Here is a 12,821-nt window from a genome sequence, read left to right on the forward strand (position 1 = left end):
TGGTCTCTCTTGTTGGGACCTTGGTTATTTTATTTTCCTTTTCGTAGTGATATTTGGGACTCTCCACCTTGTGTACTCTAGCTTGTTTCTTGAGGTAGCCCTGGAAAAGAAAACAGACAGACAAACACACAGGGAGCAGGAGCACACAAACGCACAGGCTAATTCAACTAACATGCAAAGCGAGAGGGAAAACGAAAAAGTTAAAAGAAAAGACGGAGGAGGGAGGACGAATAATATGGAATATAAAATACATAAAAGGGTCAAAAAGGGGAAAATAAAAGGAAAAAAGAAGAAAACCAATGGACAAAGAATGGTTTAAAGCATATACCTGGATTTCCCAGCTACAGTTAAATAGCCGTGTGTATGCAGTGCTGGTTGAAGAGCATAGAGAAAGAGAGAGAAGGCAGGGCGGGATGAGGCACAACTGGAAATAGAATGAACAGGCAGAAGGGATAAGAAGCTTTTTTCAAAGAGGTAAAAGGTAGAATATGGTTGGATAAGTGAGAAAAGCTAATGTCATTTTCTTATTGTTGAGTTTAAGAGGGTTTTTTTTTTTTTGTATATTTTGCAGAATAGTTCTTTCTTAGATACTAGATATCCAGGAATTTGTTAGTGCTTTTGGGTTTACAGCATAGATCATCATATTTCTCCCAACAAAGACAGTTTTATGTCTTCCTTCTAATCTGTGTTTTGTTTCCTTTTCTTGCCTTAATTGCATTAGCAAGAACTTCCAGTAAAATGATGAGAAAGAATAGTGAGAGAGGGCATTCTTGCCTTCTACATAATCTTAATGGAAAAATTTGAGTTTCCTACATTAAACATGATGTTAGGTGTAGGGTTTTTGTCGATTATCCATATCAAGTTGGGAAAGTTTCCCTCTACTCCTGGTTTACGGAGAGTTTTTATAAAGGCTTGGTATTGGATTTTGTCCAATAGTTTTCCTGCATCTATTGATATGAACATGTAATTTTCAATTTTTTAGTCTGTTGATGTGATGGATTATGTTAATTTATTTTTGAATGTTTAACAACTTTACATAACTGGAATAAATCCCACTCTTCATTCTTCTTTGGATTGAACTTGCTAATATTTTGTGAGGATGTTTGTGTCTACGTTCACAAGAGATTGGTCTATAGTTTCTTTTCTTGCAATGTCTTTTCTATAATGTCTTGCAATATTCTTTATTTCTTGTAATGTTTTGTTATTAGGGTAAAGATGGCCTTATAGAATGAGTTGGGACATATTACCTCTGCTTTTAACCTCTAAAAAGCAGTCGTAGAGAATTGGTATAATTTTTTCCTTAAATGTTTTGTAGAATTCCCCAGTTCCTATCAGGGCCTGGTGCTTTCTGCTTCAGAAGGTTATTATTGATTCAATTTCTTCAATACAAATTAGCTATAGACCTATTCATATTATCTGTGTCTTTTTGTGTGAGATTAGGGATATTTTATCTTCAGTTATTTCTTTGATTCTTTTCTTTATGCAGATCAGAGATTCTGACCTATATTATTTCCTTCTTTCTAAAAATCTCCTTTATCTTTTCTTGCAGGTGGCAGGAATTACTAACAACAGATTATCCCAATATTTGATTATCCAAGAGAGGCTTTATTTCTTTTTCACTTTTAAAGGATAGTTTCATAGGGTGCAGAATTTTGTTTTTGTGGTTTATTTCTTCTACACTTTAAAAATTTCACTCTACTCTCTTCTTGCTTACACAGCTTCTAAGGAGAAGTCAAATATCATTCTTGTTTTTGTTTTTCTATGGGTAAGGCTTTTTTTCCCTAGGTAATTTAGGACTTTATCTTTGATTTTCTACAGTTTGAATTTTTTAAAATATTTATTTATTTTTGAGAGAGAGAGAAAGAGAGAGAGAGTGAGTGGGGGAGGGGCAAAGAGAGAGGGAGACACAGAATCTGAAGCAGGCTCCAGGCTCTGAGCTGTCAACACAGAGCCAGATGCAGGGCTCAAACTCAAAAACCATGAGACTATGACCTAAGCTGAAGTCAGACACTTAACCAACTGAGCCACCTAGACACCCAATTTTCTGCAGGTTGAAGGCAATATCCTTAAATGCATTTTTATTTGGTATCTAACATTAGTTTGGAGAAATTCTCAGTCATTATTCTTTGAAATACTTATTTTGTTCCTTTTTTTTTTCCTTCTACTTCTGGTATTCCCGTTACATGTATGTTACACCTTTGTAGTTATCTCATTGTCCTTGGATATTCTGCTCTTTTGTTTTGTTTTTTAGTTTAGTTTGTTTGTTTTCCTATTTGCTTTTCAGTTTTCAAGGATTCTATTGATGTATTCTCTAGCTCAAAGATTCTTTCCTCAATCATGTTCAGTCTACTGAGTCGATAAACTCATCAAAGGCAGTCTTCATTTCTGTTACAGTATTTTTAACCTCTACCATATCTTTTTGATTCTTTTGTAGAAGTTCTATTACTCTGCTTACATCACCCATCTGTTTTGCATACTGTCTACTTTATACATCAGAACTCTTAGCAAGTTAATCAGAGCTGCTTTCAATTCCCAGTCTAATGATTCTGACATCCTTGCGGTACTCTGTCTCATCAAATTTGGATTTTGGCCTTTTGATATGCCTTCTCGATAGACATGATGTACTAGGTAAAATGAACTGCTATAAATAGGCTTTTGGTAATGTGGTTCTGAGGTTTGGGGGGTAAAGGAAGCTTTCTAGAGTCCTAAGATTAGGTCTCAGTCATTTAGTGAACCTATAGTTCTGAACCATGAACTTCACAGGAGTCCCTTAGTCTTTTTTCTCCCCTTATGTGGGTAAAGATGGCTACAGTGGGCTGCTATTGGGTATTTCTCTTCCCCACGTCACTTAGATGCTGAGAATTCCTCAGTAGGTTAGCCTCTCATTAACCAGTCTGCCCTGAGAACAACCCTTTCTTAGAACAGAACGCTATGGAGTATTTCAAAATGGTTTCTTTTCCCCTCCCCCTGCCAGGTGAAGGAGGGACATTTTCTCTAATATTTTCTGTGGGAATCTAGTCAAGCTCCTGGAGGTAAATCTCAAAATAATGTGGAGGGCCTCCTTCAGCTGGAATTCTTTGCAATTTTTAACTCTCAGATTTGTCCACACTGAGCATCAGGCAATTCATCGATTACAGTTGTGGTTTCCCTACCCCGGCACTGGTTCCTGGAGTGGTCCGCACTCCTAACTCTTTACTCTATAATTGAGACTCCCTGTACTTCCCTGACTATGTCTCCAATTCGGGGGACAGCAGTTTGTGTAATGTGCACCCCTTTCTTAAGGATCAAAGAAGAGTGGTTTTTTTCAGTCTGTACAGCTTTTTGTTAGGAATAGTGTTGATTTCCAAAGCACCTTACATGTGAAACCTGAAACCAAACGTCCTATACTTTTTATTTTACCAATAAAATAAGAACCTACTACATTGATAATTTCATAACTTAAAAATTTTTCAGTTATATTATAAACCTGTTTCTTATCGGTAAATATTCTCTGATAGAATTTTTATTGGTGACAGTATCTTTTTCACGGTGCAGATTTTTATCTAGTCCCTTATTGTTTCGACTGCTTCCAATTTTCTGCATTATAAACAGTGATTCTGTGAACGTTCATGGAGATAAATCTTTTTGTATAGTCATGATTATGTCCTCAGGGTAAATAAAATAGCTCTTCTTAACCTAATACCCCAGAGGAATTAGCAGAAAACATCTAGTTGTTGCTGCGCTAAAATAATTTACACCTCCTCCTTCTAAAGTGTGTTAAATAAAATGGTTTCCTGACTTTTTCATCAACTCACAAAATGATTGAATCAGTTCTAAACAACCTTTCACTGTTTTGGGGTATGAATGTGTGTGTGTGTGTGTGTGTGTGTGTGTGTGTGTGTGTGAGAGAGAGAGAGAGAGAGAGAGAGAGACAGAGACAGAGAGAGAGAAAGAAAGAGAAAATGAAACCACTTATGAAATTGTTAAAGAAATAAAGGTTACTTTTCCTTTCATTTCAAGGAAGACTAGTACTTAAAAAAATCTGGAAATCCCAGGTAATTTTTTGGTTTTATTCTGCAACTTTCATAAGACGAAACAACACCAAAAAAACCAACCAAACAAACAAAAACAAAATAACAAACCAAAAAAAAAAAAAGAAAACAAAACAAAACTACACACACACTCTCTTTCTTAGATGTGGTGTGGGGTGTTGCTCTCTGGAGGGCATGTCTTTTTGTTATTCTGTTTTTACTGACAGAATTACCTATATGAAACTGGCAACTTCACTTTTTTTAGATAAAATAACCAAATTTTAGCTATTTCTATCTGTACTGCCTTTGACTCTTCTTCCTTTCTATCCTATCAGTGTCCTTTAGCCACACACCACCAGGAACACACCTGCACTTGAACTCTTTGGTCTTTTTGTCAGTTGCAATGAAGAGAAGGCACACCATGGAGAACCACGGGCCATCTCAGGAAGAGTATTAGAAACGACTTACTGTAGCATTTAAGCTTGTTGCTAAGTGATCTGAGGGAGGTTTCAGGAAAGCAGTTTTGCTACAGTTTGCTTGCTGTCAAAAAGCAATTGTAATTTTATGTTTTGGTATATCAGTGACTTTGATCAAAATCAAGGTGACCAGCTGTTTCAGTGTGCCTGAGACTGAAGGGGTTCTTAGGACACAGCATGGCAGTGCCTGCACCAGGAAAATCCCAGGAAAACTGGAAAGCGTAGTTACCCTCTAGAGGCCGAGAGAAATGAAAAAGAGATGAAAGCTGAAATTGGTAAAGAAGTGATAGCTGCGGACAGGAGCTGGGATTGGGGATGTTTGGTCATTCTTGTGATTTTGGCCGTGCTCATCCTTTTGCTTGGATTCAGACGTGACGACACAGTGGTCTGACCTCTGACTTAATCCACCCCAGTGTCAGAGTGACCGCGTCTGATGTTGATGTTCTGTGAAACTGTCTATTTCACGGGGAGGACACTGGACCAGCTTCCAGCCAACACCGAGGTTTCTACACAGTGTTGGGGCAGTTTCTAGCTGTCAGGAGCTAGTTTCTTTTTTACCAGTTCTCTTCTTGGTGGATTCAGGGATACTTTTGGGGTTACCTTAAGGGTTTACAGATGTGATTTAGTTGTTAGAGACTTGGTTTCAGCCACACTGGTCTGTACTCTAATGAGAGGCTTTGAAATACTGAGTAATAAAAAAAAAATTAACCTTCACTCTTAACACAGCATTTTTTTTATTCAGTAGAGAAAATGTTTTAATGATTGAGACCAAATGCTAGATTACAAAATGTTAAAACAAAAAGGAATCAAATATTCTTTCCCCTTGAGATTGAAAACTCGCATTAACATATTTCACTGTCCTTAGTAATGCTGCCACAAAGAATACCAGCTTATTTAAGATAGAACACACTTTTCACAGAACATAACATTTGGATGAACACTAGTATTTCACTAGTAAACCAGTGTTGTGGAAATTCTAGTTTATTTAGTGATGTTTCCCAGTCACGCTTTTTGTTTTTAAAAATTAGAAATCTTTTTAAAGTATAAATAATTGTTCTCATTTAAAATAAATTTCCTAACAGTGTGGAGGTTCCTCAGGAAACTAACAATAGAACTCCCTTATGACCCAGCAATAGCACTGCTAGGAATTTACCCAAGGGATACAGAAATGCTGAGGCATAGGAGCACATGTACCCCAATGTTCATAGCAGCACTCTCCACAATAGCTAAAACATGGAAAGAGCCTAAGTGTCCATCAACAGATGAATGGATCAAGAAGATGTGGTTTATCTATACCATGGAATACTACATGGCAATGAGAAACAATGAAATCTGGCCATGTGTAGCAACATGGATGGACCTTGAGGGGGTTATGCTGAGCGAAATAAGTCAGGCAGAGAAGGACAAATATCATATGTTTGCACGTATAGGAGGATTAGGAGGAACTTGACGGAGGAACAAGGGGGAGAAGAAGGGCGGAAATGGTGGGGGAAAGGGAGAGAGGCAAACCATGAGAGACTCTTGAATGCTGACAAAAACTGAGGACTGATGGATGTGGGGGGGAGGGGGGATGGGCATGGAGGAGGGCACTTTGGGGATGAGCACTGTGTGTTATGTAGAAACTAATTTGACAATAAACTATTAAAAATAAAATAAAATAAAATAAATTTCCTTAGTTACAGTCATTGAAAAGACAGTTTCATCTTTTTCAGGTTTGCTAATTTAATATTAAGAAAAATATTAAATGGTGGTTAGATATTTTGGGGGGAACCTTAAATTAGTAGGTGGACGTATATAGTTGGTTTAGTTCCGTCACTAAGTTAAATTGTGAAGTGTTATTTTACTTATTAACATTGCTTCAGTTATTTTAAACTCAGTTCTGTTATCCCATATATTAATCAAATTCATCGTTTAGCAATTAGTCTTTAAAACAATGGAGGAATTAATACGACCTTGGCTATATTATAATTGTGATGTAGTTCACATTCATGCACTTTTCTCTAGGTTCTGATGACTACCTTGAGGTTAATATTCCAACGGACCTAAAAGTGGAACATTCCAGGGAAATAAGTAAGAGACAGGACACTGAAGAATTATCAAAAACTTCACGAGACACCATACCACAGGCAATTGTGCTTCCTGCTGAAATTCCATGTGAGGTCAGTATGATACTTTATTATTTAAGTGCCCCCAACAGGGATTGGGCAAAGCCTACAGACAGCTTTGGTTGTCACAGCTGGGGGATTTCTACTGGCATCTCATGGATAGAGGTCACGGATGCTGTTAAACACAGGGTGGTCCCCACAACGATGACTTCTCTGGCCCAAAAATGTCAATAGTGCCAAGGTTAAATCATGTCCAAGGACAGGAGATACATTTATGGCCCTTACAGTAACAAATCGTCTTCAAATCAGCTAATAATGGCATCAAGAATTAGTGCTCCCTGTCAGAGGCTTCCCTGCAATCCAGCCAGTGTTTTATAATCACCTCTTCGGGCTGCACAACCTGTAAGCAGTGACTCTTCTCCCTCTTTTTATGGATTTTACCCGAAGCCTTAAGAAGGAGCCTCTAAACATTTTCCTCAGTGCACTCTCTTGGAAAGTACTGTCGCCTGCCCTCTGACGCCTCCTGCCTCTTCACTTATCTCTGCAAGCCCCAGTCACAGGGTCAGTAATGGCTCCACTATTTCCCCTTCACGAGCACCATCCTAAAGAGTAGTTAGGCATGAGCTTATTTCCTTTTTTAAAAAAATTTTAATGTTTTTTTATTTATTTTGAGAGTCAGACAGAGACAGCATGAGCAGGGGAGGGGGATACAGAGAGAGGGAGATACAGAATCCAAAGACAGGCTCCAGGCTCTGAGCTAGCTGCCAGCACAGAGCCCGATGCAGGGCTCGAACCCACGAACCGTGAGATCATGACCTGAGTTGAAGTCGGACACTTAACTGACTGAGCCACCCAGGCGCCCCAGGAATGAGCTTATTTTCTTTATCTTGTGTTATCTGTATAGACAGGCCTTCAATCTATTTTTCCCTTCCTTTTGGTAGAATCTGTCTACTGCAATCTCAGCTTTTCTCCCACCAGAATCTCTTACTTCCTTGAGTATAATCAACTGATATTTCTTAATTCTTATGTTATTCTCCTACCACTGCTTTTCTGATCATAAGACTGAAACAGTTTTAAAACCAGTCCAGTCACTTGTTGATCTCATGAGGAAATTTAATTCTTCAAGTTATAGTATAACCTTGAAAGGTGTTTTAAGTGGCCTTTAAGTTATAGTATAACTTGAAAGGCATTTATCAACATTTGGATCTATATTAATTTCATTGAAGTGCCTTTGTATCCAAATCTTAGAACACGGCATATTCCCTAAAAAAGAATCTTATTTGACCTGTTCCTTGACGTACCTCTGTTGCTACAACTGTAATGTGAGTGTCCAAACCCACAGTGCAGACCTGAGTTTGTAGCCAACAAATAGAGAAATCCTTAGATTATATGAAGGGGTATGATTCTGAGGGGCCCATGAGAAAGCCACAAGGATCTCAGAGATTACCTCCTATGCATTCATTCCCTGGCCCAAGATAGGGTTTAAAATAATATACAGAAGCTAACGGCACTCCCCACTTATTTCTCAAACTAAATCACACACTAGTTCTTGGTAATCAACTATAACTTAAAGCCTGATCCTGTGACTTCATTGAAAATACAGGAAAAGCTGCAAAAGACTATTGTGTGTGTCAATCCCGAAAATGCTTATATTGTAAAGTGCTACCCATTTTGGTGGTAAGGTTTCACAGTGACTGAAAGATGTCTTTACCCTTTAGCCAAGTGGCTCTCAAACCAAGCTGCATACAGGGGAGATTTCAAAAAAAATAATGCCTAAATCCTACCCCCAGAGATTCATATATAAATGGTTTGGTTTATGGCCTGGACACTGGCAGCCTTAAAAACTTCCCAGGTGACCCTGAAGGTGAGAATTAACAGCCAAATTTGGGACCATTGTCATAACCTATCCTTGCTGTGCTGTCATGGGTCAGATAGAGTTCAGCTACGGAACCTGCACAGTCCTGGCTTAATAAAGCCCCTACAACTGCGCTCTTTAAACTTGTGCCTATTATAGTAATCATGAATGTATGAAAAGAACCATTGGTCTGTGTAAAAAAAAGTTACAGTTAAGTTGATATATTGATCCACTAGGGTAAAAATCTTTTGTTGCCTATGCATCGTATATCACTAAAGCCTAAAGACACCAGCCCTAGCAGACCCAGAAACTTCACACTTTATATGTTCTATTATAGACCAAGTCCTAGCCCCTTTGTTTAAGGCTCAGGATTTTGTGACCAATGCCACAAAACTTGAGACTTTGGAAGTGATAATTATCATAATTCTTTCTGTCCCTGAATGTGCAGAACCAAAGAAGGGATAAACAGATGAATCAGAAAGATTGAAAGCAAAATAGCAGCTTTATAACTGATAAGGCCAAATTTACAATCCTTTGTTTGAGCGTCCTGCTATATTCTCCACTGAATTAAATGTACCTACATAATTAGATGTTTAATTCAGACGTTCATAATAGTTAAGGACGAGGCCGGACAATGCAGGCCTTCCCTCCTAGAGCAGGCCCCTTCCTCCATGGAGATGTAGCAAACACACGATGCTGGGAGTCCTGAGGGGTAAAAGGAATAGAGCTGGGCTTGTTCAATTTTAAAAAGTCACATTTTGACAGACTTGTTCCATCTTCATTTAAAAAATATGTACAGATTGTCTCTTATGTACACAGTTTTTGCAAGGTGCCACAATGATACGAAAAAATAAAAATACCTTCAGGATATTGAAAGTCTAGCCAGGAAGCCAGCACACAGACAGGAAAAATTAATTAAGAGCAGAGGGCATGACTTCAAGAAGGTCGAATGAGGGGTGTGAATGTGAAATGCTCCCTGATTCCTTTGGAAGTTACTGTGGGCTGCATTTGTAGGGAGGGTTTATGGAGCTGGTGAACCTAGAGTCAGAGCTTGCTTCTCCTTGCAGAGGAGAAGCGTGGGGAGACAGAGGAAGAGTAGGAATGCAATGGCACGCTGACATTAGGTACAAACAGGCCTGGTGCAAAATGAAGGTGTAGGGGCCCTTGTTCAAATTAGTAAGCGCTTTCAGGCAGTGACAGCAGAACACTGAAGCAAGTGCAAGGCCTTCTAAGGGCAGAGCCAGTGCAACAGGCCAGGTCATATCCCCATGAAGCTGGCCTTGGGTACAAATGAAGATGTAAGTACCTCATTTGCAGTGGTCAGGATGCTTGTCTTTGGTTTAGAAGTTTTCTATGGAAAAGGTTGAAAGGTGGAGTCTTGCCCTCTATTAAGGAGGGAATCTGATGCATAAGCAGCAGGCTGGCCTTGAGCACTCATGAATGAGAATGAGTGTGAGCACTCATTAGAATGAGAATGAGAATAGAACATAGGGAGAAGATGCTGAGGCTAACTAGCTTTGGAAGGGGAGAGTTTAAAGTTGAAGAAGACACAGCGTACACTTGAAAGAGAGCTCTGAAGAACTTTGATGCAGAGATCTTGGGGATCTGGGCCAAAGTAAATAAGGAGTCATGAAAGATTTGGAGTAAGGTGAGGGGTGTGAGTGACAAAGGAACCAAAAAACTGAGCTAGACAGGAGGCCCCGTGAAGAGGAGGTGACAGAGGAGAGGAACGGGAGAAGCTCAGGTTCCTGACCTCGGGGGTCACATGAATCAGTGCTTTGGTGAGGCAAAGGGAAGGCATTCCTGTGGGATGTATGAGGCCAAGAATGTGTATCCCATGGAATGGTGACATGTTTGTCCATTTGCAGTGTAATTGAGAAGGAGAAATTTAGTTGAAAATATCCCGCAGACACATATTTGGGAGCATCAGACTCTGGTGGAAAAATGGCTGAAGTGGAAGTATGTCAGCTGAACCAATTTTGTGGCATCAACATTTTTTTAAAAAGTTTATTTATTTATTTTAAGGGATAGAGCATGAGTGGGAGAAGGGCAAAAAGGGAGAGAGAGAGAGAGAGAGAGAATCCCAAGCAGGCTCCACACTGTCAGCACAGAGCCCGATGTGGGGCTAGAACTCTTGAACCATGAGATCATGGTTGGAACTTAGCCAAAATGAAGAGTCAGACGCATCATCAACTGAGCCACCCAGGCATCCCACATCAATATATTTATATATTTGTAGAAAGCCTTTGGTATAGAGCATTAAAGTTGTAAGTTTTATCAGCAGGTGATTTATGCTTACACAGATAACTTTTAAATAAGAGAACTTTGAAGTTAATGACTTTTGGGTAAACACAATTTTATAAGAGTATATAAATGAGGTTTCTGTTTGTTTTGTGAGGGACTGAAATTTAGTTTGACTTTGAGGAAGGCATTTGGAAGGTGATGCCTGAGATAAACATAAAAATGATATTTCATTTTAGTTATTCTGAAGGGTTAAACAGCACAACATAAAGGAGAGTACAGATTTTTATTTAGATAGTTCTGGTTAATCTTCAGAATGTCACTGTCTGTATTAGCTACCTTGTTCTTAAAAGAAAACTAACAGCCTTCCATTTTGGATTCAGTGTGTGTATGTGTGTATTTAAGTTTTGGTTAGGATTAAAGGAAATAACTTTATATTAAAAGTGCTTAAGGGGCACGTGGGTAGCTCAGTCAGTTAAGCGTCCAACTTCAGCTCAGGTCATGATCTGACAGTTCGTGGGTTCGAGCCCTGTGTTGGGCTCTGTGCTGACAGCTAGCTCAGAGCCTGGAGCCTGCTTCAGATTCTGTGTCTCCCTCTCTCTCTGACCCTCCCCTGCTCATGCTGTCTCTATCTCTCTCTCAAAAATAAAATAAAATTTTTAAAAAAGTGCTTAAAATAATTCCTAGTATTAAAAAAATGTTCAGCAAATATCTAGTCCTTCTTTTTCTCTGTATTAATGTCAATTTTTTATCCTTAATTATTTTTTTCCAGAGTTTTCCCCCAGAATGGTTTTCAATAACTCCTTTTGTTTATGTCCATAGATTTAGCTTTTCAACCTTAATAAAACCTTGAAACTTTTAGATTTAAATCCTTTAGTCAATTCAGTAACCTTCACAGATACTCATCACACATAAAGAGTAACCAGAGAATCCCTATTAGGTAAGATTTAAAACTATTGGATATTTAAAACATCGGACATGAAAACTCACATTTAAAATGTTAAGAGATCTTAAAGCTACACCTATTCAGTCCTGTCATTTATAGATGAACATACCAAGTTCTAGAAAGGCAAAGTAAAAGGGTTCAGGGGGAAAAAGGCTTTGGTTAGCAAATGACAGCTCCCTGGAGGTCTGTAGGTGATGCTTCTTACTCTGAGACAGGGATCCTCCCAGACAGGGAAGAGTCAAGGGCAAAAGGAAGCAACTGTGTCCTCACTGTTTCTTCAGTTGCAAAAGATGGGGTTGGGGAAAAAAATTGAGAATTCAGTAGACACCACGTTGATAAAATTAAAATGTGGTGAGAATCACATTTACATATTTTATTTTTGAATATAGTTGAAAAGCTAGGACATGATAGAAGACATAATTATCCTGTGCAGACTTTGTCGTTATTAAATATAGTGGATTCTTTGGTTAATGTAGACTTTTTCAAGGTCCTCATTGGGCTACATGTTTTATCTTATAGAATCCTGGTGAAATATTTATTATTTTAAGAGATGAAGTCATTGGTGATACTGTGGAGGTTGAATTTACATCAAATAGCAAATGTGTTAGAACACAGCCAACCCGTTGGAATAAGACAGTCTGGTGTATGGAAGCTTTAGGTAAGAAATGTTTTTATGCACTAATAAATATAAGACATCATCCTAAGTTTCTTTCAATAAATAATATGATAAATGGTTTCACTTCCTTCCAGAAACTAATACTGTTCTGCAGGTGTTTCCTGCGTTTAGCTTTCACATACCCAAAGTTGTTATTATTAATCTGGATTCCCAAAAGTATGAATGTGTAAATTATGCGAAATTAGCTTGTGTACCATGTGGTGAAATGACCACCAGCAATATCACATATTTTTAAATATGTCAGCAGAGAGCACTTTAATAATATACATCAGCTATTAAATATGGAACTAAAATAATTTGCTTTATTGTAATAGGATTAATGAACCTTTGGACTTTCATTCATGAACTTTTTACTTTTTTTGGGAAGAGGGAGGCATGTCCTTGAGTATATTTTTGGTTGTTTTGGAAGATGTGATTCTTTTTCACTATTTATCATCAGAGTACCATTTCTATATACAGTCCTCCATCTTTTCCTTATTTAATTTATGAGGTTAACCATTTTATTATCCATC

At 38.3% G+C, this 12,821-nt stretch overlaps 1 protein-coding gene across 5 annotated transcripts in view; it reads left to right on the top strand.

The window, feature by feature from the left end:
• Window positions 1-12,821, top strand: part of BANK1 (B cell scaffold protein with ankyrin repeats 1) — a 301,708-nt gene that overhangs the window by 79,270 nt on the left and 209,617 nt on the right. For all 5 annotated transcript variants that reach the window (XM_039222222.1, XM_039222219.1, XM_039222220.1 and 2 more), the window contains exons 3-4: window positions 6,491-6,645; window positions 12,153-12,291. In XM_039222222.1, coding sequence (XP_039078153.1) covers window positions 6,491-6,645; window positions 12,153-12,291 — 294 coding nt within the window. The remainder of the gene's footprint in view (window positions 1-6,490; window positions 6,646-12,152; window positions 12,292-12,821) is intronic.

Source organism: Hyaena hyaena, unplaced genomic scaffold (assembly GCF_003009895.1).
Source record: "Hyaena hyaena isolate Hyena2069 unplaced genomic scaffold, ASM300989v1 scaffold_1084, whole genome shotgun sequence".
Classification (NCBI taxonomy): Eukaryota; Metazoa; Chordata; class Mammalia; order Carnivora; family Hyaenidae; genus Hyaena; species Hyaena hyaena.